Source organism: Lytechinus pictus, chromosome 5 (assembly GCF_037042905.1).
Source record: "Lytechinus pictus isolate F3 Inbred chromosome 5, Lp3.0, whole genome shotgun sequence".
NCBI lineage: Eukaryota > Metazoa > Echinodermata > Echinoidea > Temnopleuroida > Toxopneustidae > Lytechinus > Lytechinus pictus.
In genome coordinates, this window is record NC_087249.1 from 52,967,225 (window position 1) to 52,978,094 (window position 10,870).

A 10,870-nucleotide genomic window follows, 5' to 3' on the forward strand; every position below is an offset into this window, starting at 1 on the left:
GGAAGTATTATTGTAACAACACTGCAGGGGCCGCGGAACCGGGGGGGGGGGGGGGTATTCAACCCAATGTTTTTCTTTTCCAAATTTGAGTATAAAAAAAGAGTAAAAGTACCATCTGATTGTTTTTTTTTTTTGCATGATCAGCCCCCCGAAAAAAAAATAAAACCGTTCCACGGCCCCTGCACTGCTTTCGAAATCCAATGTTTGACCGTCCATAATTGGGTGTGCTCGCTCAGCTCTTACAACGTCATCCTCGCCACCCGGGAGTTCAAAATTCTGATATCGCTCTGTTTTTGCCCGCATCAAATTCCATGCGTGGGACTAAAGTGTGAAATCCCTGTCCCACAGTGGGAATAAGAAAGGCGGAAAATTGATATACCGTCAGATATTCACATATTAAGTGCACAATTTTTTTTTCAATTAAACAATAAGTGCTTGTTCGTGATGAGTGGGGACTATGTTAGCGAGGAGCGGGGAGGAGGAAGAGATAGCCATGAGAGGGTGGGTGTGTGTGTGTGTGTGAGAGAGAGAGAGTGTGGGCGTGTAGTTGTTGTCTTTTTTTCTCTTTTTTTTTTGGGGGGGGGGTATTTGTTGTGTGATCATGTTATAAACGAGATCTGCATAATATCATTGAAACTGCATAATTTGCATTGGATAAGTACATCAAATCACGTTTTCTAAGAAGCAATAACGTCTGGCATGCCCTCATAAAATGTTAGGTAACTTCTGAATCGCGAACTTGAAAGTAAAATGTCCGGAAACGTCACGGATTTTTTTTATACGATTTTGACTTTGAAATGTAGGGGCAGGGAGGCCTATCCAGCCCTGTTATGGCTAAGCATAAGGACATAACTCATCCATCCTCGCTATTCAACAGGTTTCATATTTTGCTTTTCATTTCATATTCATTATGAATGCGCATTTCCTCTGCACAAGGATCTGCATAGTTACTCGCATAAGGAGTAGTTCGTAGACAACGAAAACCAACACTTATTTATGACTCGGTCGAAACTTGCCATGCACCTCCGTACGTACGATCAGCGGTGAATCTTGTCTTTGCGTCACAGGCACACGTCTGCACTTTCCACGAGCACTGAGAGCGCGTAAAGCTGCGGTCACAAACAGAAACCCTCGTGTCTTTGTACACACGCTCATCACTGTCTGCAATTGAATCTAAGAAAATTTCTGCGACCCGTAGGTATAGGCCTATACGTCGATCTTTGTCGTGCTCGAACCCGGTAGTCTTCTCTTGGGTAGCTACTATCGTACTTATTAACATGGATTTTTTTTTTAATCTTGAGGCGAACTTACAGCGCCACAGAAGATCAAGGCACTCCTCAATTTCAACGTTTTAAAACTCGATTGCAGGCTGCGCTGTACGCGAACGACGGGTTGTGACCTTTATAGCATCAGGCATTCCGGGCAGGCATTTTCCTGATGGTGTCGCAATCTCAAAGAAACTGTTCCTAATTTTACGGTAACAAAAAAATAACTTCTTTTTTAACATTGTAAGGCTAAATTTAATCACCTGGATCTTTCATGAGTGAGCTCACATTAACGGCAAAGTTGTCCTTTGTCTGGAGTAATAATTAGAGTCATCTTTTGAATGTAGTCCGCCAAATTACCATTGTCGGTGACTGTTCTAGTGCTTTGGCTGTTAACTACTTATTGCTAGACTTTACCATTCCTACATTATTTTGACTCTTAATATGTTTATCGTGTGGTTACATTTCGGTGAATACAAATTCAAGGGGAAAATTGCCATTTCAGACCTCCTATATTGAAGTGACTAATTTCACCCTGATAAATGGCCACAAAGATTTGAAACAGACTGCAGACCGCTCTTTTATAGGTTGTTATCAAGTGTTGTTTCAAGGCGTAATTCCAATACAATGGTGGCACTATTTTGGTTGATAATCCAGAACTTGACACTAACAAAAATTTTGGTCAGTGATATAAGGTGCAGCATATTAGGCCTTCACACAAATTGTATAATTTCTATAATAATCTGAAAAAGAGTAAACACATGTTGAATTTAACACCAGGAGCCGCTTTAACAGCTACTGCAATTAAGCCCGTATATCCTCTCATAATGCTTACGATGAAATACGCCACACAGGTACTTATTAAAAGAATCCGTACATACTAATATCGCAAGCCCGATTCTGTCAAGTCATGATGCTATATTTACATGCAATCTCTAACTAAATATCAGAGATGTAAATTTTTCATGGGAAACTAGTTCCCGTTACAATTGGTGGAAGAAATGAAACTAGCAGAGCAATATTTTAGATTGTATTTTGTGACTCGCAATGCAGAGACCCTTGAACTTCGGACTATTATGATTGTTGGTGTTATAAAAAAGGAGAATAATGTTGAGAGAAGTAGAGCGTAGGGTAGCAAGAGGATCAGGATTTGAGGGGGGGGGGGAATCAGCGTGACATGAGATTGAATGTCCCTCTGCGATAATAAAGAGTTTTCGCAAGTCAACGAGGACGAATACAACATAGTAAAGCTATTGAAAATGAACGTCATATCATAATGAACAGCTGAGAGGACTTTGTCGACATTCGGTGAACCGGGACATTATCGTCATGAAGTGTTATTCTGGTGAAAAATTGAATATATGTCGTTGTCAAGGACGTACTATGCTGTTTTTATTCACCGATTTTCGAAAAAGACCTCTTTGTCATAGATTTCGTGCGTTCCAGAAAGCGTCTGCGTATTGGTTGCGAAAAAATCCACACTGAGTCCTTATTTTCATCAGCGATACACTTTCCCGCCACATAGGAGCTCGTCAAAGGATGTCACATGCTTACGTCAATCGACTCTAAAATTACTAGTGATCATACCATCGAAAAACGAGTTTATAACATACATGTATAAGACTCACGGATTCGGCGAAAGAAAGAAAAAAAATAGTAGAAAGGGTTTATTTCAAGAGTGCTTTTCCCAACATACTTTATTCACATGTGATGTTATATCCATCTTATTTACAAAGCTTTTGGACGAAATAAATGATTTTTTTTTCCATTTGAACATATTTACAATATTTACAATAATTTGTAATTTATACAATTTAAACACACACACATGACAATAAGGAGAATCGGTGTCGATAAATTGGTTTATCAAATCTCGCAGTGACCATGACTGCAAGATGAAATAATACTCCAATGTCATAATATGGAGAAATTGAGAGGAATCTATAGACAGTTAGACAGAATAAAGATGAATGAAAAGCAAAGAAGAAAATAAAGGAAATAAAAAAGATAGGAAGAAATAAAAGAAGAGAGAGAGAGGAACAAGTGAAACACTGTGAATAAATAGTAACATGACAATACGTATGCACACTGAATGAAGATTGTGCATGTAACGCGAAAATTACATAGTCAAATGATTTTCACCGTCATATTACAACCTAAAATACCTAGTGACATAATGATAAAGACTTTCATTTAGTTTTAGTACGGTAAATAACATATATCTAAATCACATAATTTAAAAGAGATCCTGATCGATTTTGAATCGTAACCAGTCGACCAATTGATTTACGATTACAAAGTTTAAATCAGTTGTGTGATAATTTATAGGATTTAAATCAAAATCCTGATTTGGCTCGATCGTGTTCCAAAGCAAATCATGAATTCAAAATTTAGGGCAGCAAAAGAAAACAAGTACAAATTATGAATAACATATACATGTTTTCCATTTCTCATATTTGAAATGCTTCTGTTAACATTGTAAACATAGTCCATTATTTCCAAGAGTAAGGCAATATATGAACAAAAACTAATCTGACGATGATATTCAGATTCAACCGATGACAATTCAATTGAAATTATTATAATGTCGTCGGCCTTCTAAAATTTGTGTCGTAACGAGAATTCATGTTTCATCTAGTAATTATTTTAGCTGCCGATTTCTACTGGCGTGATTCCGTTAAAGGTCAAGTCCACCCCAGAAAATGCTGACTTTAATAAATAGAGAAAAATCAAACTAGCATAATGCTGAAAATTTCATCAAAATCGGAGGTAAAATAAGAAAGTTATGACATTTTAAAGTTTCGCGTATTTTTCACAAAACAGTGATATGCACAACTAGGTGAGTCAGTTGATGATGTCCATCACTCACTATTTCTTTTGTTTTTTATTGTTTGAATTATGCAATATTTCATTTTTTTAGATTTGACAATAAGGACCAACTTGACTGAACCATATAGCATTAAACAAGGCGAATTCCACATGTTCAGGGAGGAAATAATCGTTGTATCACTTGACAATGAGGAGAAAATTAGAATATTTCATATTTCATATAATAAAATACAAAAGAAATAGTGAGTGGATGACGTCATAGTCTCCTCGTTTGCATACCAGCCAGGATTTGCATATAACTGTTTTGTGAAATTAAGCGAAACTTTAAAATGTCATAACTTTCTTATTTTACATCCGATTTCGATGAAATTTTCAGTGTTATGCTTGTTGGATTTTTCGCTTTTTATTCAAATCACTTTTTTGCTGGGGTGGACTTGTCCTTTAAGATGATATATTGTATAAAGATGTTATGCAATTCACCATAGGGTATTTTCATAATCCATCGAGATTCTCAGTATTCTTCTTAAATAGGGGGGGGGGGGGGGCATTAAGATAAATGTCGTTGGTGATTCTTGATATGTGAGTATCATCAATATGACCGTAATTTTCCTAAATATTGATTTTTTACCATGTTTTTTTGACACACATTAAGATATTATGATAAGCAATTTACCGATTTAGGCACAAGCACAGTAATAACGAGGGAAGTGAATATCAGCAGTTGACACTCTGTACAAACATATGGTAAAACAATGTTTACTGGAAATTTGGCCGTGATCATACTGCAGAAGTTCAGATCTTCCCTCACCATTTAGAAGAGGAAGAACCAATTATTGGTTACATTTTGATACATCTGAGTCAATATCCTCATAGCATGGCGGACCAAGGGTTTTCGTCAACCAAATCAATAGATGCTAGGCGCTTTAATTACGAATATAGAGTAATGTATTGATTTCTTTCCCCAAGGGAGTGTAATGGAGTCTCTCCCCTTACCAATTGGTAAAATAAAACAACATCATTATTCTGGAATCAGCTCGAGTCGTGATATTTGCTGTTTGCAAAAACGATTTTACATTTAATTAGAATTTGAGGGTATTTTTTTTCCAGCTATGTTCTAAGTGTTAAATTTTAGAGGTGGTCTTAGGGGCATGGGTTAGTTTTGGCTTTCAAATATTAATTTGGAAATAAAAGCAATAAACCATTTAAAAAAAAAAAAAAAATTCATTCAAGGAATATACTTCCGACCACCATTCTTTGCGCCAAATGCGGCATCCAACTTTTCCTTGAAATGATAACAAGTGGAATAATTTTGGATAAAAAAGGGAATATAAAATATGAATATAAATAGGATAAAATAATACATGATATTATGTAGTATAAAATATATCAAAATGTAAACGACATAAAAAATGACTTAAGAAGCAATAAAAAGCGTTTAAGAAATATGTCTTATGTCAAAGTCACTCACTCATTAGCAATTAAATAGAACAATGTGAAATGTATAATATTCTACATTTCGTAATAAAATCAATATATCCTTCCATCTTTCATGCTTTTCCTCTGACAATTGAATCGGCCAGTGGGTAAGATTTTAAGAAGTCCGAATTCAGTATAGTAACTCTAGAATACACTTCGAAGTGATGTCATTGTCTTGCCGGAAGGTAAGAAATTATGTAAATCTTGTGAAATTCATCTTTCTTGAATCTATCTGAAACTGAGACACGCATTCACAAAGTGGGTGGACGGAGATATTGATCATTATTTATGTACGAGGTACATGTAAAGTTGTGACCCCGACATTATCAAAATGGGTTTTGCATGTATTATTTGAAATTTGCATGAAAACTAAAAACTAACCCCATTTTAATCAGATTTTCCAGACCTTTTGAAAGTAATCGGTTAACTCATCCTTTTTCATAATATCATGAGGGTAATAATGGTAACATGAAATTCAATAACACTGATGACATGAACATTTGCATACGAATATAAAACTAACATGATTTCTAGTGTAACTTTTCCAGACGTTTTGATGGTAACATGTGAACTAAATATTGTTCATTCTTAAAATTTTGAATAATCACGATACTACGAACACTTAGGACATCAATATTTAACATATCTGCCACTGACATTGCTGCTACACAGTGTGTTACAAGTCTAAAGGCTCTAAATACTCTAAGAAATAAAGCCTCTTAAGAAGGTATCTTTTCCCAAGCCACTTCATGAAAAAAAAAGGAAAATTAAAAAGCTCAGTTTTTGGGCTTATTTATTAGACAAATTCCCATAATTTCAACATCATTCTTATGATCATGGGAAGGTAATTTTTTTTATCCAGGTATATTATCTTCAATTCTTCATACAAGCAAGGAAAAAAAATTGAAAGCTTACGAATGTTATGTTAAAGGCCATACTTAATGCTTCTTTCCTCCATCGTTTTGTGATATCAAAAATATGATAAAAACACTTATAAGTATACGTGTATATACATGTATATACATGTGTATTTATATGTGAAGTAACTGCGTACAGCCCCTCCTTAAAATATACAAGCAAATATCTGTGGAGTGAAATTTACAAACGAAACAGCGAAAAAGAAATAGATTTGAAGGTAAAAAAATCTAGGGAGAAAGATAATTCAACAATAACATGGCAATTTGACATTTCCCCTAGTTGTGGTATCACCACATGAAAGTATCAGAGAAAATTACTGTAATTCACCTAACCTTTAAAGAATTTAAAGGGTTCGTGAGGCTCTACTGGTCTTCTTGGTCGCTATACCGGCCGGCGTGTGTGCTGAAAATGTACAGAACAACGACACCCATTCAATTTTAGGCAATTTTAACAGGCACCTTCAGCATGGTTCACTTTGATCATCACAACCCATCAAAATGCAAGACTTCATTTTACTATACTTGAAAATATGTAAACACGCGACAAGTCTTCAGTACAACATGAGTCTATGGACACCACGCAATTCATGAGTTTGTAGATAATTCTTTAGAGATAGAGAGTTATCAACGTAAAAACTTCCCAGGTAAGGCGTTTTGGACGCATCGGTCCGAAAATGCTAGAAAGCGTATCTCTTGATGTTGCTTCCCCAAACCATGCGATGTCCAAGAATAGTGTCTTAGCGTAAGCACATGCTTTAACGTCCGTTGGAGCTTCGCCATTCCTCACTCATTCAGGCATTTCAATTGCCTTGAAACTGGGAATAATAATTAGTAAGTCTGTTGACTCTCACAAGTTCTAATGTCTACGAAACACGTGGTGTCTTTTTCTCCAACATATGATAAGAAATTTCTTACTCCTCCCTCTATTCCACATTTCGGGAGACAATTTGCTCGAACCTTTAACCGACCGCTTGAGTTTTTTATTCCCCGAGCAAAAAAAAAAAAAATCAATATCGTTATACGGGTTTCAATCTCAATTGTGAATCGAAATTAAAAAATAAACAGATTTAAAAATAATCCAGAAGTAATCTTCGACACGATCAAATTTAGGCATTGAGAATTCATTGTTTCTAGAACCAGGTTCTTCAAAAAATTATAATATTTTCGTTGTTTTTCGTTTTTATTACAGATAATGTTGCAATACGGCTTTAACGAAAGGATCCTAAATGCTAAAATATTACCTGATTTTGATGCTGTTATCGAAACAATGTTTAGGCAAAAATAAAATATAAACACTAAAAACAAAATGAATTTCAGTGGATTGTCCGGAATTAATCAATCAATGAACTTTGCAGAGCACTTGGAGGGACATTTTCATTTAGTTATTAAAATAATTAAGATAACTGAAAGCAAGCATCAAGGTTTCCAGAGAATAGATCGATACTGAAATGTCTCTTAAAAGTATTAGCAATTTCGATTGTAAAGCATTTTTTTGTTGTTGTTGATCAGGTATCAGACATAATGTATCTATAAAGACAAAGTGGCGATGTTTAGACACAGGTTTCATTACCATTATTTGGTGGATTTCCAGCTAGACTAGAATCGCTGTTAGACGCTTTCGTGATCGACGTGGCGTATACAGAGCTGTGATTTCCGAGCTGCTTTGGGGGGCGTCGCCGCGATCTCCTTTTTTGGCACCACTTTTTACAAAATGCTTCTTCAAAAGCTGCTCGATATCGTGAATTTGAAATATTGTAGATTATAGGATTTATTGCTGAGTTGCAATACACCATTAATCTAGCGATATAGAGGAAACTCTCGTGATCATTAACAGAAAAATTTGAATCTAACAGTTTATTAAGCACATTGATAAGAGATCCGAATTGAAACGGAGCCATGAGGATGAAAAATATTATTCCGTTTGCAATTAACATTCGCGATACTTGGTTTCGAATTTCCACATTAGTCTGCAAGTCAAGGTCATGTCGTTCCATGGCCTTAAGACGTCTCTCCATCTCCTTCATAATCCAGACATACAGTATACTGTTGATTATCATCACAACAAAGAATGGCACTGTCTGGATAACGTAGGTGTATATTTGGATGCTAAGGTTAATTCCGGAATACTTGACATACGAATCTTGCAGGTAACTATACTCGTCCGGCCAGATATTGCAAATTTTTACCGGCCTCAGGATGGAAGGTATTGTAGATGCGGCCAAGCTTACGCTAATCAACCAAACTAAACAAAGAAGGTTTGAAACCTTTCTGTTGTTTGAGCTCGCTGCAAACACTACCATTGGTCTACATACAGCATAGAAGCGTTCTAGTGCTACCAGCGTTACAAGAAGCTCTGAAGCAAATATGGTGGTGTAAACGAGCAGATGGCTTATTATAACCATGATGGGTCCGAGGGCTGAGCCCTCGTCGTCCTTTATCGGTGACTCGCAGTACTGCCATAGTTTTTTGCCAATGGCACCGACAAGAAAGAGCATGTCTGCAATAGCTAAGTGCACAAGGTATTGGTTCACAACTGTTCGCATTGATTGGACGCGGGCTACCACGTAGAGAAATGCCAGGTTGGACACCAACCCAGTCGTTAGGATCAGAGGAAGAATAAGTGAAATAACCCACCGTTCATAGCCGATGTAGAGAAAATCAGTAATATCTGAAAGATTTACCCTTCGTTGTGAAAAGCACATGTGTTTCGGGTCCATCGAGAAGTTTTCGAAGTAACCGTAGTCGATCGTGTATCCGTCAAAATATTCACTTTCCATTGTGATCTCAATGCCGTGTAATGGTAGGTGAAAATGATGACGGGTGATTCTCCGAGATACAGAACGTGTATCACCATGGGAACTCAATATGAAGGTCTTCTCACACCATGAATTTAGCAGCGGCCTTTCGCGTTCACTGCATCCACTGATTCACACCATGGTAATTTGCTTTAAAATTATGTTTATAAAGTACATTGTCTAACGTGGCAATATATACTGTATACTCTCCTTTCAATACAAACTTGTTCGTAAGCGTGATGTAGATTTTGATTTCAAAATTTTGCCTTTATGATGATATCCAGGAATAACCTAGAAGCGAGTAAGAACTATGAAGTATATAGCAACGCTTATATGAGACTTTTACTTTGTACGATATATTTTCGAAGTAATAACAGCATAAGTAATACACCAGCTGTGTTTCTTTGCGTGAATCACATTTGGGTTTGACTCAAACCACTGGATTTCTTACTTGTATCAGTCCTAAGATGAATTTATGGAGGTCACATTTCATCAGACTTACATCGTGCGAAATCCTAGTTTATACTAATCGGATGTGTTTATCCTATTAGGACTTTTTAAAAATCCGAAGCAGTCAACCAAATATCTTCTGGTTTCGGAACCGAAACATAACAATCAAATGTTCATCGTTTCCGAACTCTTCATGTGTACATGATCTACATAACGGTGATCATATTTCGTAGTATCTTAAAGCAAGTCATCAAAAGAAAAGAGTAGAGAATTCCGGACAACAACATCTTGGCAAAACGACAATGACAATCTTATAAACCCAATCAAACACGGTTCGTTCAGTTGTTCGACCAACGTAGAAATGTCCAATTAGTTTAGATAAGTCGAATTAGGCGGGATGACGGGAGAAAAAAACACAAAAACAGTTCATTTCCCTAGCGAAGATCTTTCAGTTTAAGGAAGATCGTTATTCATACAGCTACCGCGAAGTTGAGCTCCACAATCACACTACTTGGCTGGGCATGAGCTCTCATCACGCGAGTTTTTCTCCTTTCTTAACCGCCAAGCCCGCTGGTAATTTGTTCACCCCTTAGCGCATGTGAGAGTGTGGTAGACCTCGTTCTCTCTCCAGCTCTGACATGAACGCTCTGATAACCAAAACGCGAATCACCTTCTTTTATGCAACTGAAAGCGAACAGTAAGCACAGATGTTTATATGCGCATGCGCAATAATCTATCCAATCATAGTGGCCCCTGCCCAACTAATCAGACAACGAACATGTTATCTCCTTGCAGCCAGCCAGCATGGAGTACTTGATGCATTGCTTAAACTACTGGACAAACGACGATCTACTGCTGATGTTAAGATAGTGTAATTAATTTGCTCCTAGCGCTTTGTGTGAGGGCATTACCCACGCCAGTCACTACTACTAGTATTGTTGCAGTTTGTGAGCTCCTTGTACTGTCTTGACCTCAGCACGTTTTTTCTATCTGTCTTAAGCACATATAATATATTTCTTAAAGTATTTAAAAGATTTGATTAGTGAAAAAGACAATTTCTTGGGGAAACACACAATAGGTTTACGCTGACACTCATTATGATGAGAATCTTAATCAAGTGAGGGAAACATAGATCAAG

General features: G+C 36.7%; 1 protein-coding gene across 1 annotated transcript; it reads right to left on the reverse strand.

Annotated features, from left to right (window-relative positions):
- Window positions 1-581: 581 nt before the first annotated feature.
- On the reverse strand, window positions 582-10,364 carry LOC129260107 (neuropeptides capa receptor-like). The gene has a single exon (XM_064099239.1). It carries the CDS (start codon window positions 9,262-9,264, stop codon window positions 8,038-8,040), a length of 1,227 nt encoding a protein of 408 aa, XP_063955309.1. The 5' UTR covers window positions 9,265-10,364; the 3' UTR covers window positions 582-8,037.
- Between the last annotated feature and the right edge of the window lie 506 nt (window positions 10,365-10,870).

What these genes read in the sequence shown, in the direction of transcription:
- LOC129260107 (XM_064099239.1), bottom strand. Translation starts at nt 9,264, where the DNA reads ATGGAAAGTGAATATTTTGACGGATACACGATCGACTACGGTTACTTC.